Genomic DNA, 23,374 nt, shown 5'->3' on the forward strand with positions numbered 1-23,374 from the left:
CAACTAATAGAAATTTATGCTACAACTCTGAAAGACACCAAGGTCAATCCAAGACACACTGCCTCCCTCCCTCCTCTTCCCATGAAAGGGTATTTATTTATATAAAGATTTATTATATTTTTAAAAATATTTAATTATTCTGAACTCACTTTTCTACATTGATTATGTTGCTGTGTCCCTTTAAGGCAGAGTTGTCCTTAAAGAAGATAACAACCAGCCATCATGTGAAGGACTAGGGCAATTTTCAGCTGGCCAGCTCTACTGCCTTACCCAAATAATTTTCCAAAGTAACTCATTTGCATTCAGAAAAATCATGGGACTAGAGAAGGCTGAAAGGCATGAAAGGAAAAGGAAGAAACAGTCAAGCTTTGAGAATAACCCACTTTTGGAATCAAGACAAAGGTTTTTTGAAATGTGCACAGAGACCTTATTCAGACACCAGTTTTCTAAGAGCTGAACTAAACTCACTCTTACGTCGCAGACTCCTTAACTCTCAGAAAGGACAAGGACACAAAGACAGCCCGTATGATGGACCATGAATCCTCATCTAAGAAACTGATCAAACTCATGGAGACTTGGCATTAAAGGCCAATTTTAAATTTAATACTCATCTTTTGAAGCTGCTCTTCCATGGTTACCTGCCAGCAAGGCTGCACAGGATGAGGTAGAATCTTCTATTCCACCAGCAGCTGTAGCAGGGACACTTTCTCCTGAATGCTCCACATCTACCCCACAACCCTCGTGAACAGATGCCCTGGCCTGCTGCAGGACCTTAGATGCTGCACAGACCCTTGCTGTAACCTCTGAAGACTCTCTGCTTAGCAGCAAGAGGATCCAAAATATATCAAGATCTGGATATTTTCCCTCCTTCTTGTGGGTATCAGCAAGATGCCATGTATGTGGTGCCTCCTGCTTCAGACCCAGCAAGAGTTTAACCTGCTCTTTTCAAGGGCTTGCGCTTAAAAAAGTGGAGGATCCAGTCACAGGTCTTGGAAATACTCTACTCACCTTGTTCATCCTTTTCTTCTGCTTCAGTTTCATGGCAGGGAGCCTCTTTCCCCAACACCAGGCTCCTAACCATACACATTGCCAAGCAAGGGGTGAATTTGAAGCTTACCTGATCTTTCTCAGGCTTGTCAGAGATGTCATTCAGACTGGTGGAAGTCAGGTTTCTGTGAGTCATGGCTGGGCTGCCTGGAAGGACAATGTTGACACCAATTAAAGCACAAGTTTTGATCCAGTCATAAGAACACAGAGGCTCAGGCTACAGCAACACCTTTCCTCATACAGGGGAGGATGATGTGGGGAATTCAGGACCCTGGCAGGCTGCTTTCCGTCACTCCACGTGGCACATGGGATGTTAAGATGCTAACGCTTTGTCATTTCTGATCCACAGTGTCACCCTGACTCTTAGGACAGGAAAAGAGTTTCAAGACTTTCCATAACTCCTGCCTGTGGGAGAGAAAGAAAAGCAGCAACAAGCTGCTGAGAGTGCTGCTGCTGGGTCATCCAGGACCCAGAAACAAAGCTGTCCTCAAACACGTGTGGGACCCTCATGGTCACTCTGACCTGCAAACCTTAGCTCTGCTACGTAGATGGCACCTACCCTCCTCAGCTTGGGTGTGCAGCTCACGGTCCTTCCAAACAGCCACTACTAAAAATTTACCTTTCTTCAAGCAAGCTCAACTAAGCATGTTGATGGGCCCAAAAGCCACCGTCCCTGACACCAGATATCCCAGAGAGATTAAGAAAACCCTCAGGGACAAAGAGCTGAAGCAGTTCACTTCCATTTCTTTTTGAAAGACAACTGCTCATCTGTAGATCTCATACACCTACTAGTGAGGAGCTGCTTGCTCCCTTATGGACCTTACCTACCCTACTTACTCCTGTGGTCTCAGAGACTAGCAGAACAGAAGGAAATAGTTCTAAAGAACACAGAATAAAGCTCCAGAAAATCCTCAAAAAGAAATGGTACTGAGGCACTTCCCATCTCAGCCTCAGCATTTCAAGCCAATATTGATTACACTTACGGTTTGACATTCCTACCAAAATCCAAGTCCAAGTTTTCAGTGTCAATCAGCTCCCAGCACAAACAAGGTCTATAATAAATTGGCATAGTAAGAAAAAAAAGAGGCAAAAAAAAAGATCTGGACTCCCAGATCTCTTTGCAACTACTCAATATATGTGGAGATGAGACTGAAAGCATTTTTCTTATGAGCCACTTGGAATCACAATATACCTGTGGTGTTCTTACTACAACCAGGAACACCAACCCAGCACCAGCCAAGCACAATAAAATTAGATATTAGAAAAGGGGATCTCCAGCTTTTCCTCTTCCTGCTGCAGTAGAGAGCCAGATGGAAGACCCCACCTATCTCTACAAAGTTTGTACACATACAGTTACTCAGAGAGCAAGAAACGCTACTTGGAAGACTAGTTTAAGCTACAGATATGAGAAACCATTCTCCTAATTAATTATTAGTAAGCCATGTCTGCAAATTTTGACTGAATGTTTGATACAAATCTGTAGGTTGGAGAGCAACAAAACAGGAAAACAGGGATCACACTTGCTCATGTAGCCTGTCTCTCTTACACGGTGTAGGCAACACTGTGTTCATTATACCTTCTGTGATACAACTACTGAATTAGCTTTTCTATTAGGCAAAAAGCAAAGTTGGATCAAAAAAACGCCTCCAAAATAAACCCATGTTATTTTAATCCTGAAGTCCACTACTAAAACCCAGGGCTCTTTTTTCTTGTACAGTGCCATTAATTATCTTTTACATGATGCACAGGCACTGCCAATTCTGGGAATGCTTTGACAAGTATATAATGTACCCGTAAATTAAAATGGAAGATGGAAGCCTGACGCAGAGATACCCATGACTGCTTTGCACGTTTGAGCCAATAAAGCCAAATAAAGGATCAGGGAAGCACTTTCTTCCAAACACAGTTTGTTGACACTAATAATTGGTGTCAGGCAGCTCAGTGAGTCACAGCAAAGCTTCTCTCAGGTCCCATCACCGAGTGTCACCAAGTGAGAGCAACAAACAATAAAGTCTTCAGCAGAGTTAAATGGATCTGGAGACTCCAGCTGAGAAGGAAGCAAGTATGGCTTCCAAAAAGCTTTGAGCAAGAGTAGGAAATACTCCTGATTTTGTCATACACAGTTCTTTAATGCTGTTTCAGGGAATTTGATTCCAAAGAGCTGCACTGGGTGGCTGCTGTGAAAGGCATCTGCTGAAGGCACTCTGGAAGGGACACACTCTGCCTCAGTAGTCTTCCAAATTTCTAGGTCCAGTTCTGGGGTAAACAGAATAAAATCTCGGCCCAAAGCTTTAATCTTAGGGCAACAAAAATGACTGGGGGATTGGAGCATCTCCCTGAGGCAGAAAGGCTGAGTGAGCTAGAACTGTACGGCCTGAAGAGGAGAAGGGTGAGGGGAGACCTTATCAATGCCTGTTAGTATCTGCAGGGTGGGTGCAGGGAGGATAGAGCCAGACTCTGCTCAGTAGTGCCCAGGGACAGGACAAGGGGCAATGGGCACAAATTGAACATGGGAAGTGCCATTTAAATCTGAGGAAAAACTTATTTACAGTGAGGGTGACAGAGCCCTGGGACAGGCTGCCCAGGGAGGGTGTGGAGTCCCCTTCTTCAGAGCCATTCCAAACCCGCCTGGACGCAGTCCTGTGGGATGTGCTTCGGCAGGAAGTCAGACTAGATGATTCCTAGAAGTCCCTTCCAACCCTGTCAGTTCTGTGATTTTTCCAGATCACTTCATTTGTTTGCTTTCTTCACTAGATGTCCAAGGCTGAATGTTCCTTAGGAAAGCATTACCCTTCTTTCTAGATGAAGTGGCTAATGGCTCCTTCACCTCTTGCTCCCAACACGACCAACAGAACCACAGCAAAGCCACAGCAGGTCTTCTTAAGGCATCTCATACTCATTCTAGACCTGTCCAGACCCATGTACCAAAACACTTACCTGCCTTCTCCAGTTTTAGAAGTACCACACTTTCCTGCAAACATGACCTTGACTGTACTCAAAATCCATCCCAGCAGCAGCAGCCCCACCACTGCCAAGCTCAACAAGGACAAGTGCATGGAGCCTAGCCAGGAAGGACATCAGTCAAAAACCTGTACAATAAGATGCATGAACCTCCAAGCTAAGGGCTCTTAGGAAACTCCTTCAGTCACAGTTAGAGCACTTTGTATGAGGAACATTCATCCCCCTGTGTGACAACACCATGGTTTCAGCCAGTGCCAGAGCTCCTCCCAGGCAGAAGGACCTGAGCCCCAGAAGAAAGCAAGCCTGTACGTGAGCACCAAAGCTTTAGAAGACACTTAATGTTTCTTGGAAGTAGAAAGCACCTCATAATCCCAACCTAAAGAGGGCGCTCTCAGGCTAAAATGATTCATATATATCTCCACGTCCTTGCAGGAAATTTTACACCTAATGCTGACAGGCAAAACCTCTTCAGCACGCAATATGACTGTTCTCCCCTGAAGATGGATGTCTGTGCATATCATCTTTTGCAGATGCCTTACAAGGTCCTCAAGTTCAGACTAGTCCCACTCAGTACTGCTTCTGAACACAGACTGGAAACCACAGGCTACACCTTTTACCAGCTTTGCTGACCTAAGGAACATGACAGTTTACCAGCCTGCATGTCGAAGATTTCCCCAAATCCCTGATTTTGTCTTGACTGCCAAGCAAAGCCACTAACAGAAAAATGCTGCTAGAGATGCCAGGTGTGCAATGTTGGACAAAAGCCATTTGGCTTTGTGGACAATGTGGCCAAAACCTGTACAGCCTGAAGCCCTTCTGACTCAGGTTCCTATGGCTGTGCACCTTTCATAGAATCACAGAATGGTTTGAATTGGAAGGGACCTTAAAGATCATCTAGGTCCAAACCCCTGCATGGGCAGGGACACCTCCCACCAGCCCAGGTTGCTCCAAGCCCCATCCAACCTGCCCTTGAACACAGGGATGGAGTTTCTACAGCCTCCCTGGGCAACCTGGGCCAGGGTCTCACCACCCTCACACTAAAGAATTTCCTCCTCATGTCTCACCTAAATCTCCCCTCTTCCAATTTTGTTCCATTCCCCCTTGTCCTCTCACTCCCTGTCCCTTGTCCCAGGTCCCTCCCCAGCTTTCCTGGAGCCCCTTCAGGCACTGGAAGGTGCTCTAAGGTCTCCCTGGAGCCTTCTCTTCTCCAGGCTGAACACCCCAACTCTCTCAGCCTGGCTCCAGAGCAGAGCTGCTCCAGCCTTGGATCATCTTTGTGGACTCCTCTGGACTCTCTCCAGGAGCTCCATACCCTTCTTATGTTGGGGGCTCCAGAATGGAACACAGTACTTCATAGGCCCAAAGCCAGGACAGACGTGTGCAATGCTCATTTTGTAATGTTTGTATAAATAGCCTGCGCATAAGAGCAACATCACAGATGACTCAATCATGTGGAGGTGACATGGACACAAGGCAGTATGAGTCTCTGGGCTAATACCACTTCTGAGAAAGAGCTGAAAGAGGAAGAAAAAACCCAACCTGAAAAACCTGGGAGTCCTCAGGTGACCAGCTTCTCTGAGTTGAGAGGAAACATGAGAGCTGAAGGAAGCAACAAACCTCTCAGCCTACGTGCTCTCAGAGCCCTAAGCAAAGCAGAAGAGTAATAAGTTTCTGCTGCCGAGACCTCAGCCAAAGTCTTGGGCACACGATGTTCACCATCAGGTAGTTTGCTAATGAAAGAGAATTTCCTGATGTGGGCTCAGTTTACATCACAGTCTCTCTGGCAAAGGTGATGTGAGCCTCTCCTTGGCTGTGCTCAGCCAAGGACTGGTGCAAGTAGTTAAGGCAGGCAGCCCAAACCCCTCCATGGTATCATCTCATCCTACTAATAGGCTCTGGAGTCATCTTTCACAAGGGACCTTAAAGATCATCTAGGTCCAAACCCCTGCATGGGCAGGGACACCTCCCACCAGCCCAGGTTGCTCCAAGCCCCATCCAACCTGCCCTTGAACACAGGGATGGAGTTTCTACAGCCTCCCTGGGCAACCTGGGCCAGGGTCTCACCACCCTCACACTAAAGAATTTCCTCCTCATGTCTCACCTAAATCTCCCCTCTTCCAATTTTGTTCCATTCCCCCTTGTCCTCTCACTCCCTGTCCCTTGTCCCAGGTCCCTCCCCAGCTTTCCTGGAGCCCCTTCAGGCACTGGAAGGTGCTCTAAGGTCTCCCTGGAGCCTTCTCTTCTCCAGGCTGAACACCCCAACTCTCTCAGCCTGGCTCCAGAGCAGAGCTGCTCCAGCCTTGGATCATCTTTGTGGACTCCTCTGGACTCTCTCCAGGAGCTCCATACCCTTCTTATGTTGGGGGCTCCAGAATGGAACACAGTACTTCATAGGCCCAAAGCCAGGACAGACGTGTGCAATGCTCATTTTGTAATGTTTGTATAAATAGCCTGCGCATAAGAGCAACATCACAGATGACTCAATCATGTGGAGGTGACATGGACACAAGGCAGTATGAGTCTCTGGGCTAATACCACTTCTGAGAAAGAGCTGAAAGAGGAAGAAAAAACCCAACCTGAAAAACCTGGGAGTCCTCAGGTGACCAGCTTCTCTGAGTTGAGAGGAAACATGAGAGCTGAAGGAAGCAACAAACCTCTCAGCCTACGTGCTCTCAGAGCCCTAAGCAAAGCAGAAGAGTAATAAGTTTCTGCTGCCGAGACCTCAGCCAAAGTCTTGGGCACACGATGTTCACCATCAGGTAGTTTGCTAATGAAAGAGAATTTCCTGATGTGGGCTCAGTTTACATCACAGTCTCTCTGGCAAAGGTGATGTGAGCCTCTCCTTGGCTGTGCTCAGCCAAGGACTGGTGCAAGTAGTTAAGGCAGGCAGCCCAAACCCCTCCATGGTATCATCTCATCCTACTAATAGGCTCTGGAGTCATCTTTCACAGGGAGCATGCTGAAATTTAGAGTTCTCTAGATTGCTATGGCCTATACAGAATGTCTCTGTGCCTCTCTGGGGGAACTGCACACTCATCTGTGACCAGCAAGGCCTCTGGTGAGCAGTGGTCTACAAAGGAAAACCAGAGAGAAGAAGAGGGGCCTGAGAAAAGCCCAGCTCATCACTGAGAGATAAAAGCTTGTGTGTGACAAAGGGAGCCTATTTTTGCATCTTATTTCTATGGAAACTAAAATATCCAAGAAATTCTTCACTGTGAGGCGGGGGCGGGGGGGTGAGATCCTGGCCCAGGTTGCCCAGGGAAGCTGTGGCTGCCCCATCCCTGAAAGTGCTCAAGGGCAGGTTAAATGGGGCTTGGAGCAGCCTGGTCTAGTGGGATGTGTCCCAGGGGGTTGGAACAAGATGATCTTTAAGAGTCTTTCCAACCCAAACTGTTCTACGGTTCTATGAGTGAAGCTTCTTGCATTTATAGTACTGCCTTTGTGGTAAAATTAATGAAGCCCTTTCAAGAGTCAAACGATACTTTTCAATAGCTCAAAGAAATATCACTAGGTGGCTTGGGAGGGAGCCCAGCCCCTGGAGGGTGGACTGACCTTCCTGCTTCATCCCAGAGGCAACAAAAAAGCAAACCAGAGCGAAACAGGGCAGCAGGGAGGGTGAGTGGAGGGAACATGGGCAGCCAGAGCAGCAACCACTCCAGCAGGAAGGTGCCTGCACTCTTCCCTCTGTTAAAGCAGCAGCAAGCGCCAGGAGCCGGGCTGGTGGCATCGCCCCTTACTGCTCCGGGCTGGGGCTGCACTGCAGCCGCGGGGCGGGGGAACTGCACACTCATCTGTGACCAGCAAGGCCTCTGGTGAGCAGTGGTCTACAAAGGAAAACCAGAGAGAAGAAGAGGGGCCTGAGAAAAGCCCAGCTCATCACTGAGAGATAAAAGCTTGTGTGTGACAAAGGGAGCCTATTTTTGCATCTTATTTCTATGGAAACTAAAATATCCAAGAAATTCTTCACTGTGAGGCGGGGGCGGGGGGGTGAGATCCTGGCCCAGGTTGCCCAGGGAAGCTGTGGCTGCCCCATCCCTGAAAGTGCTCAAGGGCAGGTTAAATGGGGCTTGGAGCAGCCTGGTCTAGTGGGATGTGTCCCAGGGGGTTGGAACAAGATGATCTTTAAGAGTCTTTCCAACCCAAACTGTTCTACGGTTCTATGAGTGAAGCTTCTTGCATTTATAGTACTGCCTTTGTGGTAAAATTAATGAAGCCCTTTCAAGAGTCAAACGATACTTTTCAATAGCTCAAAGAAATATCACTAGGTGGCTTGGGAGGGAGCCCAGCCCCTGGAGGGTGGACTGACCTTCCTGCTTCATCCCAGAGGCAACAAAAAAGCAAACCAGAGCGAAACAGGGCAGCAGGGAGGGTGAGTGGAGGGAACATGGGCAGCCAGAGCAGCAACCACTCCAGCAGGAAGGTGCCTGCACTCTTCCCTCTGTTAAAGCAGCAGCAAGCGCCAGGAGCCGGGCTGGTGGCATCGCCCCTTACTGCTCCGGGCTGGGGCTGCACTGCAGCCGCGGGGCTCGGCCCGGGTGCGGGTGGCCGGGCAGGGCACCCAGCTCTGCAGCTGCTGGGGGCTGCAGGCTCGGGCCGGGCACACAGGAGGCAGCAGCGGAGAGGAACAAGAGAGCCAAGTTGGAGAGTCCAAGGAAAAGAGAAACAAAACAAACAAACAAACAGAAAAACATGCAAGGAATTACAGAAAGAAGCCAGGTGGGGGGACAGAGTGCTCCACACACAAGGCACCTTTCCACATCCTGCGGTGAGCAGACTGGTAAGCCCACTCATTTCGAGCACATCTCCTCCGTAGCTTCACCTTCCAGTGTTCAGTTGGCAGGTCTGGAGCCAGCTTTCTGTCCCTGGTATCTAAAATTCAGGCATCTTAGAAGCAGATTTCAAGGACCTGAGGAAAGCAGTGCTGTGCTGAGCAGCCCCAAGCTGCAGGGCAGTCATTCAGAATGGCAGACATACAGACAACAAACCAGGGCACATCCCTGTAGGAGCCAGCTTGGAGGATCCTGACCATGTATGTATCCTAGAACACCAATCTGGGCTTGGAAACACACACCTGTGTCTGCAATGCTTCAAACCATGCAAGCAGCTGAAACCGTCAGTGGGGTTTTCCAAGCGTTCCTTGAAAACATCTCATTTCTGACTTAACCTCCTGGGCTGCTATTATTCCACTGACAACATCATTCAACTCTCTAAAGGGACTGAGGATGCAATTGGTATGAAAGACACTTTACTGAATAAAGCTGAACTCCAAGTAAAAACTCTAGAAGAGGAAAGTTTTGCCCTGTTGCTAGCTCTCTTTCTCTCAGAGCATAAGCCAACGTGTTGCCAACGTCAGTTTTATTTTAACTCAACTGTTTCCAAACTACACTGTCAGCAAATAATGTTCAGGAGGTGTCTGGGAAGCACAGACAGCATCCACATGGTGATGGGCAATGTGCCATCATTTATGGTGGTTGAACATTCACACTTGAACACATCACAGTTGCCTACAGCCTCTGGCAGCTTGGTTTTAGTACAAGTCACCCACTTCTCTTCAAGGCTTTTGCCCCACAGGGTCTCCCAGGGGTAAAATTATACAAAATGCTGGCAGACAGGAAGCTTTTCAATGAAAATGTCAAATCCACATGGCAAATGTCACCCCGAAAGGACTGGTAACCACCGATGAGATGGTCCCCAGGCACCTGCAGAACAGTGACCACAGTTCTCATTTTATAGAGTGACAGGTCCATGTGTGCCAGCTGGCAGGGGCTGTGGGAGGACCACTAGCCTCTGTGTTAGTGATCACAGGCCTTCACGTCAAGTGCTGCACCCTGTGTCAGGCGAGGACACAAAGAACTCCTGAGAGCCAGGCAACAAAACAAGGAGCACAAAAAGACTGTTAAAAACCCCTGCAGGAGCTCCAATTAAATGTAAAAACACAATGTCCTTAGGGAACACTTTCTACAGCTCAACCTTCTCCCAATATGAGAATCTATAAAGGGTGGTGTCTTCAAAAGGTAACTGAATAATTGGTCCAGCTTCATCTGCTCATCTTTTTGATAACCATCTTCTTCCTGTTGAAGGGTCAGCAAAGGAGTGCTTTGATTTCTCCTCCTCCACCCGATGTCACCTAAGAAACTACCAGTTTTTGCCTGATTTCTTTCCCAAGAGAAAAAGGATTTCTGAGGAAACCTTGTCCCCCAAGTACGATCAAAACACGAAGCTGCGTGATGCAGAACTGAACTGAAGGCATTCAGCACACACCTTTGCTGCTCAGAAGTGCTGTGCTCCTGCCAATCTGATTGCTGTTGAGTCTTACCTTCAAAAGGAGCCATGAAATTAAAGGAGGGGGTAGAGGATGACTCTGCTACCAGGGACCATGGAGCCACAGTCAACCCAGGTGAGCTGTATAGAGCAATTTCCAATACTACACAACAGAGTGAAAATACACTCCTTTTCACAGGCAAAATCTTTGCAACTTCCGCTCATTTACCTTTTTTCCTGCTTTATACATAAAGAATATCATAGGACACATTCAGAAGTTTTAATTATCATCACATATAATATCAGAATGGGAGTTTCTACAAGCTTATAACAAAACAAGGAAAGGCACGGAAAATTTTAGAGCCTCTAAGATTTATTTATTTCAGCACTCTGAAGTAAGAGACGGGCATCTCTCTATCTTTGAGAACCATCGCCCAGGGGATATTTCCAAATTTCAGATCTAACAAACACTCTTGAAGATATTTGGCACTACGTAATTTGGGTTTTAAGCCTAACTGCCCTGAACAAAAATAAAAGAAGGAAAATCATGGGCAGGATCCATGCTAGTGACATTATGCTAAAGTGCTTCCTAAAGAAATGGTTTTGCAAGTAATTTAACACAATTCGGTACCTATCAAAATCAGAGGTTGCAAATCAATTCCTACTGCCCAGTGAGAGCCAGAACATCATACTTTTACACATAACGTACTGCAGGGTCTGGTTCAGTTTCAGTAGAGAGTGTTTAATTAATGACCCTTAATGAACAAAAAATAACTGGGTCCATTAAATGCTCAGGGAGCTTTGCCATTTATATTGATGTGTCTGATGGGTGAGTTAGAGATAAGTTCTCCCTTTCTCCAAAGGCAGTAACTGCCAGCCAAGCAGCTTCCCCAGTCCAGCAGCCTGTAAAGCTGGTGTGCAGAGGTGAGGAGTAAGCGATGCAGAGAGGGGCTGCTGCTCCTGGCATCATCAATATTGGATGAAAGTCTCAGATACTGAAACGAAAGGGAGACACTGAAAGGAAACACCTACCTGGAAGGAAACTCGAGGGAAATTCAGGAGCGCTCGGGGCTGCTGGCACTTTCATTATTGTGATTAGCTGTGTTGAGACACAGCTCCTGTGGGCCTCATTAAACTTTCATCTCTCATCATCTCAGAGATGACTTTAGAAGCACACGAGAGGCCCTCATTGAACTCGGGGGTGTGGCATGACTCACTCAAATACATTCTGGAGTTACTTTTTCATTAAATAATAAATAACAGTAACAGCTATTCATGAAGTATTTCCCTTTGTATGTAAGTCTCTCCCTCCTTAAGTCTCAAATCACTTGGACTGTCATGGAATATGATGCATTCTACATTCTCACAAGACATAAATATCCCAGGTGGGAAAATAGAAGCAAACCAACATGAACACGGTGGCTGAAGCCAGCAGGCTAAGTAGAGCCAGGAAATAAGTTCTTCAGAATCAGTCCAAGACTGGACCAGCACAGCTGCTTCAAACATGAAAAGGAAATGGATGAATGGATGAAAACCCAAGTCACCTAGGATTGAATAAAGGATGTGAAAAATAGGCAGGGACTGGAATGAGGACTTAGATGAATGCGCTTTGGAAGCACCCAACTTCCAGGTCAAGCATTTTCTCTTTATCCAGCCCTGGAAGTCTAGCTCCAACTGTAAAGAGACCAGGGCTTACCATCCAGGGTGGAGTTCACTAATGCCCTGTGCATCATTTTACCTTCAGATCTCCTAAGCTTTAATTTACCTTTAATCCCCTGAGGTGCTGATGCCTCCTTGAGGAATTGTGAAAAGGAAGAATATAGCATTCACCAGCTGCTGAAAAAAAGAGACTCCTGTTCCAAGAACATGGTGCAGCAAAAATAGATGTAATACAGAAGTAGAAGATGGATGGACAACTTTAACCTCTTCACTTAGCCGCTGGGTGTGTCTGAAGGAGCCACCACTCAGAGCAATGCCACATAGTCAGTCCTAAAGGTTTCCTCACATTTCCCCTCCTTAGGAACTCCCTGAGACAGGTACTCAGAATGAAACGTTCAGCCTGATTACCTGTTCAACCACCAGATGGGAAGAAGCAGAGCACTGCCCAAACACCATGGGCCAGCCTGGAAAAACCTCTCCATGTCACCATAACCTCGGCAGCCTGCCTACCTGCAGGAGAGGGCTTTGAGGCTGGAGCCCAGAATCAAGGGCATCCCCTTCACCATGCACAAGGTGACTGAAGCACCCAAGAGATGTGTCCTAAAGACACATCCATCTTATGCTTCCCCTACAGCATGGCTACAGCCCAGGACCCTTCTCCTCAAGGCAAACCTGTTCACCTTTTCAAAGGTCCACAAATAATACCAGTCACAGAGGTAGCTGAGATCAGAGGCAAAATGCCTGAGGCTAACAGGAAATGAGCAGAGAGTCTTGAGGAGGAGGACTTGAGCTCCTGAATGAGACCTCTGTTGGACCTGGCCAAGCACAGTCCCTCTCTTTGCTCCACTGGACTCCTGCAAGGATATTCACCTTAAAGCTGCCCACCCAGAACAGTCCCTTCATTGCTGTTATTGCACCTTTGTGTTATTCACTGCATTATCTGGGCACTCATAGGTGACAAGATGCATCATCAAGAGCAATACATATTCTTCACATGCACATACACACCTGTTGCAAAAGCAAATTATGATAAAAACCAGAAAATATTAATGAATTATAGGAATAGGTTAGGGAGAAATGTTAGGGTGAGTTTTAGAAGCAGAACACAGAAAGCTAAGAGGCCTTAAATGTAGGAAGAATATAATTTCTTCCCTTGTTTTAATCTCTGGGTATTTTCAAATACCAGCTTTTCAGCAAATTTCTAGGCTGCAACAGGAGGCAGGTGCCAGAACTCCAAGATGTGACAAAAGGCTGAAACCTCCTTTTTTCTGTCTACCATTGGTAAGGAGACAGCTGATCTCAATGTGTAAGTCCAGAGTGACTGGCCAGGCCTCTGTAGCTGCCTGCGTTGGGCGCACACACACATTTACAGACACCACCATCAACACAACACTGCCTGTGAGGCTGTTCTCAGACAGAGAGAGACACAGTCACAATGTACACGACAACACCATTTTAGGATGAATAAAGCAAGATGGAAATCAGCTTTACCCACACTGGACGATGACTGCATGACACTAAAATGCAGACTAGGTGTTACTGTCATGTCACTTTTGACTAAAGAGTGCCACCAATACCATCTGGTACAGAAATTGACCACGTACAAAAGCTGCCCAAACGTTCCAGACGATCAGCCTTTTAGGGTCAGGCATGGTGGGAGTTTTTGGTACATCTCTTTCCTATGGTTGTTCCTACATCACATCCTCTGATCCAGCTGCAAGAGCATGTCCCTGCCTCCTGTTGTGCCTGCCTGGCTGCCAACTCCCCTCCTCTGTCTGCCAGTCCAGTGAAGATAGGTTTAGAGCAATGTGCCACGGCCAAAGCAGCCTCCAGAGCCCACCACCGACATGCTGTCAGCACGGGTCTCGCTACACTAATCAGGGGTTAGAAAAGCTTTGTCAAAGCAACGCAGTTAGTTGTGGGCAGGCAGGTTTGGTGGGCTGCTTTAGAAGGGAAGGCTATAGCCAGTTAGCCTCTGCATTACCATTATCGGGGTTGGTAAACATCCTACTTGCACTGGAGACGGTCTTTCCAATGTCAGCCAGGGAACGCAGGTTGGACTTCTTGGTCTGGTGCCGGTGCTTCCTGAGTAGTGTGTAGGTGACTTTGTCCTTCAGCTCTGGTTTCAAAAGTCCCGTCTCAATCTGATTGTCAACAATCATTTCTGTCACACGCAAAGAAAGGGGTGATGGAGAGGACAGTTAATAACAAAGCACCAAAGTCAGCTCTACCAAGGAAGATGGATAACTTCCACCTCAAAACCAGGTTTCACCATTTCATTTTGAATGAGAATCTCCTTTAGATATTGCTTTGGAAACAAAACATACGCATTTTCATCCAGCAAAACCCATCAGTCAGCAGCAGGTACCTATTGCACCGAGCCTCCCTTTTGTTATTTTCAGACACCACTGAGCCTATTTGAAACCAAGTGTAATCAGAATGAGATGGTTCTTAGCTCAGGAGGGGAATCTCCTCTGACCCTCTATTTTTGTGAAGAAGCTACAACCACAGTTCAATATCTGGTGTGCTCCCAAAAATAAAATGGCAAAACTTCCATCAGATTACCCGGGTTCACCTCACAGGCCCCCCATAAAAACTGATCTAACAACAGGAAAAAAGTCCTGGAGATGAGTAACTAATTAAATCGCTCACTCAAAGAGTTGCAGTAAAATGACGGCAACTACAAAAGGCAGAACTTGCTCCATTTGTCACAGGATGTATTACATGGCTTTGCCTTTAACTGAATCACCAGGAAAAAAGGCTCCCAGCTCCCTGCAAAGGCTGCTCACTTTCTACCACTTCTCTAATTTCTGCTCCCCCATCCCAGAGCAGAAAAAAAAATTTAAAAAAATTGAGTCAGATTCATTAAGAACCTCTATTGTGCATTAAATCTCACATTAAGTCATTCCCTTGATTACTTCAGTTAACAGGCTGTCCCCCAAGGGAAAGTGGCAGCTCTTATTTGTCTACCAGTAACTTTTATTTGTGCTAATAATAAGAGTTATGGGAAAGTGGAGGCAGAACATGCATTGCATTTGCTAACTCAGTGAGTCAGAAAGTCACCCTCTGTGTACTGCCCAAGAATTACTGCCTCTTCAAAGCACAAGTGAACAAAGTCTTGCTCTTCCACCCAAATTCAACAAAAGATGGCTACATGCACGTAGGTACGGTGACAAAATGTTGGCAAAAGGTTTATCTTTGTAAAGTCCCCTTTTTCTGGAAGCTTTTGTTGTTTGCATTTTTTTGTTGGGGATTTCTGAAGTACCTCCTTCAGAACAACATGTCTGTCTTAATCAAGTTTATCCTTCTACAGCAGGCAAGGATTTCTTCCTGCCCATGTTTCGGATATAACACAAATCACCAAAGAAAGCTCTGAGTTTTTCTTTCCTGCATGTCACTGCTAGACACCAACCAAGTGATGATGATTAAATAATTCTGGAAACCAAGTCTGCAGGCTACTTGGACATCCCTATCTATCTGATTAAGGACCTGGGCCAGAAAACGTGTCCTGCTCAGAACAGTGTTACAGCGACAGAAGGCCTTGATTTGTAATTTAGTCTCTCAGGAATTAGATTTTATTTGGGTGTTGAAGAAGGATATTGAAGGTGACATCTTGAAGTGACTTCAAAAAGAAATTTCATGTTTGAGGGTTGAAGTCACAGACCACTGACATCAGCTGCTCTCTTTCATCTTTTGAAGTACATTCAGCTTCAGCAGAAAAACTTCAGAGTCTTTTGGTTGGTTGCTTGTTTGCTGTTTTTCTTCATTTTGCAAAGCTCTGTGTTTGGATACACAGAGACAAAACGAAAGGAAGATAAATGCCACCATAAGCGCTGACAAAATTAAGTTCAAAATTCTGTAGATGACAGCAGAAACAGCTTTTGCAATTCTAAGTCTTACAAACTCATGCAGCAACCGATATTTGACAATCTTGTGCCTGGACAATTTTAAGCCTACTCCCTGAGGTTATACTTCAAGGCATTGAGTTCTCTGGGGGTTTTATTTCATTTTTCTCTTCTGCAGCTCTTCACCCAATGGCTTCTAAGCTCAGAGTTTTGGTTAAATGTACCTCCACTGGATGGCTCACTTTAAAAATTTATTTTCACATGTCTTCTCAGACGTCATTGGGAACATGCTATAGCTCTCAGCAACGTCACTGTCATCCCAAGCCACAGATATTTTGACTACCAAAAAAAAAGCTATCTTGTTCAGCCAAGTGAAGCAGCTCAGTGAAGCAGCTGCTCCTTGCTGTCCTCTGCTGCAGGCAACCACCCCATCTGAAGCGGAGCCTCACCTAACTTCAGCAGCCCACCTTGGGAAATCCTCCCATTGGATATTAGGAGAAAGTTCTTCACCAGGATGGTTTTCAGGCCCTGGCACAGGCTGCCCTGGGAACTGGTGGAGCCACCAGCCCTGGAGGGATTTCAACGCTGTGTAGATGTGGTGCTGAGGGACAGGGTTTAGTGGTGAACTTGGCCGTGCTGGGTTAATGGTTGGACCTGATGATCTTAAAGGTCCTTCCCAAACAAAATTATTCTGTGATTCTATACAATCACCAAAAACCAGTTCCTGGTAAGCACTAATTATCACTGAAGTGGATTTTTTTACATTTCTTCCTGAACTGAGTACTACTCTTCTTATTTATCTGTTATCCTTCTACCTGTATTTTTAGTTTCCCCTGTTACTCCTTAGAGGATTATTTCTTTATTTTCCTCCTTTATTTAAAAAGCAGTGCTTTTTGCATTAAAACCATCAGTGACAGCATTGTCAGGGTTAATTAAAAGTTCCAGAGAAGACCTGAGGGGAAGAGCCAAGGCAACTTTACTTACCCACCACCTGCGGGAGAGAAGTGGCCTCTATATCCAGCATTATGGAACCTTTCTCTATACATGTCCTTAGCTCAAACAAGCTGTGCAGGGACAAGGTGGCCACGTGAGGTTTGCTCCATCGCTCTCCGCCTTGTTCCACCTTCTCCTCAAACTTGATCCACCTACAAGAGGGCAGCGCAAGGAGATGGTGTTAGAGCTGCTGGCTCCTTTGCAGACCCACATCTCTGCAGGACACGAGGCAGATGACCCCTTGTGGCATCCTGCAAGTGCACACACATTTTCCAGCATCTCTCCAAGGCCACAAACCCATGATCAAGTGTCAAAGACTTAATGAATTGGTATAACTGAGCAGGGACAATGCTCTGTCTGCTTGTCAGCCACTGCATACGGGAGGTAAGACATGTTATCTTTAATAGCTTTCAGCATGACTTAGACTAACACCCTGCAGCACAGAGGTAGCTTCAGCAACCCAGCTGAGACCTAGGAATCCCCTCCCCAGCTAACCTGGCACAGCATCAAATCAACCACCACCACTTGACCACTACCTCCCCACACCCAATGGAGGGAGAGTCAGGTAATAATAAGCGAGTCACACATCTCAAGTGAGAAGGGCTGAGCACTACAGCTCCACAAAAAGGATGGGTGGTAGTGGTGGGGAAATCAGCATTTCTGGTAATAAGGCGACTTGTCTGCATTTGAATATTCAAATACAATAAAACCTGAAAGTTTCAGACTGCCAAAACTCAGCAGCACCAAATAATGCTCCCCCATACCCACAGGCTGGCATAAGGCAAAGGAGGACAAGAGAACATCCTAACCAAACCTCAGCAGAACAAGTGAGCCTCCAGAGGCAAAGGCCCAAATTAAGGGGCTTGTTCTTTCCCTCCACTCTCTAGCTGTTGTTTAATGATTTATCAAAGCAGGTCTGAAAAAAACAGAAAGCTCACCTCTAGTTGAAGACTAGAGCAAAGGTTAAATCCTCTTCTGTGCAAAATACTCTTTCTACCCCTGAAACTGTAACCTAACAGCAGGCAAGAAGAAGGGTCCTCTCCCCACATGGCAGGCTGCAGCCCAGCTCTAGCTCCAGCCTTGCCCCTGCCTGGGGCTCCACAGCAGCGGGGAGCCCAGGATGGAGCTGGGGTGCTGGGATGAGAGGTCAGCTGGCTCCTACCTTCCCTGCACTGGGAAAAGGAAAAAAAAAAACCACAGTGGGCCTTTTCCCTTTGTTGCAGCACCCAGCCATGGCTTTGGTGGGAGTGCAGGTAAAGGAAAGTGATTTAACATCATCGCATTGCAAAGCAGAAGTGCCTTCTAGTCCTGTCGTGAGATACTATTTTAATAGATGTGGAAAATGAAAATTTCAGTGACTAATGTAAGGGCATTGTTAAGACAAAAAACACACATGTGAAGGTAAGGAAGCTCATAAACTGGTGCAAAAGAATACTATTAACACCAAGTTAAATTATATTTAATCCTGAAAAATTTATTACTTGCGGATCAATTATGCTTTTCAATTGCATACATGTTGAGCCTTTAAAAAATTTATTTTATTTGATCTCAAATTAATAAGCTTCTATTCAGGCCACAAAACCTAGATATTTCCTAGGATGCAGAAGGGACTCAGGCTGCCAGCCTGTGAATTTCAAAGGCAGTATACTGTGTGTGACTGAGATACAGTGATACAGTTTGTCCTACTACAGCACAAAGGCTGCAAACTACAAAGTGTTTTCCTTTTTGGTGTGAGCGTATTATCCAGGACAATCAATATTTGCTTTCTGTTTGCTTTTCTCACTACAACCCACAATACAAATACAATAAAACAACATTTCCCTGGCAAACCCACCTGAACTCCTGCTTGCTCTATTCAGGGCATTCAAACCATCTCCCTCTGCAAACCAGGGTTCAGACAAGCTATCCATGTGCCTCTCCCTATGTTTAACCCATGCCTTGGCCTTGATGGGTTTTTTTCCCAAAATCTGCTTCTTCAGAATGACTTTTGCTCACAGGTTTCTTTGGGCTGAAAGCAGCACTGGCTGCAGCCTAGCACCAACAGGCTGCTTCAGGGCAGAAGATTCTCTCCACTGTTGATGGAGAAAACAATCAAATTCCCTTCCTTATTTCTATCCCGCTCTGCTCCTGACATCCATGTGTAGCTCCTGTTTGCCAGCTCTACTGCCCTTGCCATAATGAGCAACCATTCCCTGGCCACATCAGATGAGCAGTACAGTGTGACACAGAGACCCATGGTCTGTTACACCTTGAGGGCCTTGGAAACTATGCCCACAGCTCCAGAAAGGCTCTCCTGGCACTGGGGACTTGGGATTTCAGGTGCCCATCAGCATCACTGGTTCCAAAGGGCTAAGACTTGGGAGAACAATCTGCCACCAGCACCCTTGGCTGCCTCCGGAGTAACTGCCTGTGGTTCTGAGGTCCGGCCAGCCTGTGAGCCCAGCTAGCACCTCTGCCAGCCCAGAGCAGGAGCCAGCTTCTCTTTTTAAAGCCTCAAAACCGATCATGTAAAAGGTACTTTAACATTACAAGGTGTAAAGGGGTGAAGGATGAAGATGCACTGCCTGTCAGAGAGAATATAATAAAAAGAAGACCATAATACAAGATTAAAAAATAACAATCCACCAACCCACAGTCCTTTCCTTCCTTTCCTTTGTAATTTCTTGATGTTTCTGCTGTCTCCCTGCCTTGCAGAACAACAACGCCCACCCCATGGTGGACACATCCTGGTCCCCAAATGTACTGTATTGAGCCCCCAAAATGGACTGGTGGCCTCCAGCTGCTGCAGATCTTTTCTTAGTTTGCTCTGTATCCTGTAACTACCACTGAAATGCAAACATTCACATGTTAGTGCAAGAACTTGCCCAACAAAATGAATGAGGAGCATCCAGCGACCCAGATCTTCACATTGCCTTCCAACAGCAATAAACCTTCCCTTTTACTGCTCTATTTCTAATGCACTGACAGGGCTTTGCCGCAGAACCCTGTGTAGACTTAAGAATGTTCCTCCAAAGCAGCCATTTATTGTGACCCATGGCCCAACACTATGATGGGCTAACAGGCTAGGGGGCACAAAGAACACCCTTGAGTCTTGGTCATGGGCTGATCTTACCTACTGTCAGAGAAGTGCCATCATGTGCAGGGGGACAACTACAGCCTGTTTATACTGGAGTTGCAACACAGATAGCTGAACTCACAAGAAACAAGAACCAGGATGGGCAACTAAAGGTCCCTTTTTGGAAAAGTCTTTTAATCAGTTCTTGATAGAAATTTTCAGTGACATGTACCAGTTATTTTTCTGTTGACCAGAACAGCTCTGGAAGAGATGGTGTAACTCACAAAACCTTTTTATATAATATACTGTTTCCTAATAGCTTCCACACCCTGTCAAGTCTTAGACTGAAGAGCTGCAGCATCTCTGCCCGCTGAAGCACAGACCCAGCCAGCTTCTGCTGCTATGTCAGGGTTACAGACAGGGTTTGCTGTGCAAGATTAAGTCATCTCAGGAAGATACTGAAAAATCCAGAAAAATCATACACTATGTAAGATCATTATCAACAAGAGGAGGCTCGGCCAAGTTTAAGAATTACCCAGTGCCTCCACAAGGTGCTTAGAGCAGATAACATATACATGTATCTTCAAAGAGAGAGAGTTGAATACACAGCTCCAAACAGCACTTCTACCAAGGATGTGTGGAAAGACATAAAACCAGAAACCACTTGCCAGAGAAGAAATCAAAACCCCTTTTTCTCCACAGCCACCTGACAGCCTGAGATATCACTCATATCCCTCAAGAAATAGCAGTGCTTTGGGATCTGTCCTGCATTTTTGCTATAAAGGAGAGACCAAAGAGACTGCTCCTTAAAAAATACCACACTAAGGGCTAAATCGTGGAAAAGCTTCATCCAACTGTCACTGAAACCCCTTCCCAAAGACCTGTGCACAGAGGAAAGCATATTTTGCTGTAAAAAGGAGAGGTAGGCACTGCAGGTGACAAAATGCAAGTGCTGAACTAATGGTAAGAGGAGAGAAGAGCAATAAAGGGAGAAAGGATGACCAACAAATAAGGAGTTAGAGAGTAAAAGGTGAAAAGTCTTTAAATAGGCTCTCCAAGTGTCCAAAAAGTAAAAATAAAGAAAGATAAGGGGGTAAAGAGGTAGGTGGTGGGTGAAGAATATTAAGGCAACCAAACAAGATGGGCTAATGATGAACACGGTAGGGTGCCCTTAGGACTTGAAGGTGGGGAAAGAGCTTAGCCCAGCCACAATTAAGGAAAAGAAAAAGCCCCAAGTTAATGAGAGGGTTCGGGAGGAGGGAAGGCAGAGCCCCAGAATGCTCTCTGGCTGGTGAGCACCTCTTTGTAGTGGGATAGTTTAGGCCTTCACAGACTGCAATCAGGGGTTTACCTTTTAAGGCAAACCCAAGGAAAAGATTTTAATGGCTCTTTTGGTGGTGGCTCAGATGTAACTTGTGTCAAGCAGATAAGAAAACCCATGCTGGCTTTGTGACATGGTTTTTTGACCAAGCCACAAGCAGCATCAAAGAAATAGGCAGAAAACCTAACCAAGAAACTCAAAGCAGGCAACTCCATCCAGCTTTTAACACACACCTTTAACAATTTCCTCAAAAGCAAAAAAGCAGGATGTTTTTTTTCCCCTATTTAAAATTCATTTCATCAGTAACTTGCTAGGAGAGGGGGACAGTCAAAATCTCCCAACTTGTGCTGTGAGGTGGGATCAGGCTCAAATGTACTTTTCAGCAACAGAATTGAAGAAAGGTAATTTGAACTGTGCAGGCTCCTTTCTGTGGATTCCCCAGTGACCCTGTCACACAGATATTACCCCACTGGAGCATTAAAAAAGAACTCCCCATGGGAATCCTGTGCAGCTTCCCTTTTTTTCGGGGTAAGGGAAAACCGACCCACCTTGCAGTCTCCTTCCATTCCATCTCTTGTCCATCGATAGCCAGAAGTTCATCCAGCTCCGTGAAGAGCTGGGGGGGTGCTGGGCTGTCATCTTCCTCTCCGAGGATGAAGCGGATGCGTTCGGCCGCAGGGGAGACTGCAGAGGTGAAAATACTGCGGTTAACTGCCTGAGAGATGACCAGGGACATGCGGCTCCTTTCCTTCCCCTGCTCCCCCAAGCCATTCAGCTGCTTCTCCAGGCTTTTTCCATTTGACATCCTAGTCGCTGCAGACGGTGGGGCGTGAGTGAGGGTACGTCTACCTCCCTCTCTCCCCTTCCTTGCCTCTCACTTGACTTCTTAAAAGTTCAAGCTGGGAGTAAAGTTCAGGAAAACTTGCTTCTTCCTACAGTCCTTAACTATGTAACAGCAATTTGCAGCCCTTGTAAAAAAAGAACTATCGACCTCAAAACCAATATGCTCTATGGTGCATGCCCAAGGACCTTCCGTACTCTGATCAGCTGAGATTCTTCACCTCCTTTTTTATATGAGGTACAACCAGTTTCAGCCAAACTCTTTTGGGGCTTGCTGTGACAGCATCCCATAGCTGGCTTTCCCCTCCCTGCCAACAAGGCTGGGGCTGCTATTGGCCTGCAAGGCAGGCTGGAACCTCCCCAGACCTACCGCTGGAGCACACAGGAATATTTAGCAAGAAGGTTGTCCCGTCTATACATGCAGAATGCGACCCGGTGCATTTAGTCAGGCACCAATGCACTGAGAATAAACAACTGCTCCCACTGGGGAAAGGCTGTCCATTTAGGCAAAAGAAACTATTTTCAACACACATGCTCTTTGAACAGCTCAAGGCACGTTTATTTGCATTATTAACTCAAGAAAAATTAGCAGAAAACCCTTGCTGGTTAAGAAACTGAAAATTCAAACCTGAGAGCATCACTGTCCCCATCCTAAGACCTAAGGGTATCTCCCCAAGGCAGTGGGAGCTCATGCCACAGGAGTCACCTTGCTGGAGGACACCTTGGGGTCTACGTGTTTTTTCTGATCATATCACCCTAAAAGGATGGTGTGATCATGTGAAATTTTAAGAGAGACATCCTTTCTGCTGGATGTTTACTAGTATTAAACAGCAGACTATGAACTTCGAACAGTTCTGCTAAAAACTTCCTTCTTTTCAAAAAATCAGCTGTCTGTTGCAAAATAATCAATTGCACCATGTGTCCAATCACCATTGATTCTTCCAGGGTAAACAAATTTGTAAAGTGAAAAAAGCAACCTGCAAGAAACATGTCCTTTCCCCCTTTTTTTTTAAAAAGAAACTTTCATCGCTTTCTTCTTTAACTACTCAGCAAAGGTGGATGCAAATTCACTTCTCCATCAATTAGGTTCATGATGCTTTCATACTATAAACCAGATTACTATTCTACTAGAAGTGTATTTGCAGCCATAAATGCCCTTGCAGCTCCCCAGACACCCAAGTACATGGCCCAGCACAGGCTCTGCAACAAGGGCAAGAGGGATAAGACCATACACATGGTGTCCAGAGTACAGGTTGATGAGCACCCTTACACCTGACAGCCTTTTGGCTTTAAATGCTTGTAGAGGAGCCACGTGTCCCTTCTTTAACATCCCCACCCAGCCCCAGAGATGGCAACCTCTGAAGAGCTCTTCAGAGTACTGCATGTCCTGCT

The 23,374-nt window shown here is 46.1% G+C and overlaps 1 protein-coding gene across 2 annotated transcripts in view; it reads right to left on the reverse strand.

Moving 5' to 3' along the window:
• SLC4A4 (solute carrier family 4 (sodium bicarbonate cotransporter), member 4) overlaps positions 1-23,374 on the reverse strand; it is a 140,532-nt gene that overhangs the window by 54,383 nt on the left and 62,775 nt on the right. For both annotated transcript variants that reach the window (XM_010008515.1, XM_010008514.1), the window contains 4 exons: positions 21,691-21,826; positions 16,758-16,918; positions 13,913-14,092; positions 1,118-1,194 (listed from right to left, as the gene is read on the reverse strand). In XM_010008515.1, the coding sequence (XP_010006817.1) occupies positions 1,118-1,194; positions 13,913-14,092; positions 16,758-16,918; positions 21,691-21,826 (554 nt within the window). The remainder of the gene's footprint in view (positions 1-1,117; positions 1,195-13,912; positions 14,093-16,757; positions 16,919-21,690; positions 21,827-23,374) is intronic.

This window comes from Chaetura pelagica, unplaced genomic scaffold (assembly GCF_000747805.2).
Source record: "Chaetura pelagica isolate M959 unplaced genomic scaffold, ChaPel_1.0 scaffold272, whole genome shotgun sequence".
Classification (NCBI taxonomy): Eukaryota; Metazoa; Chordata; class Aves; order Apodiformes; family Apodidae; genus Chaetura; species Chaetura pelagica.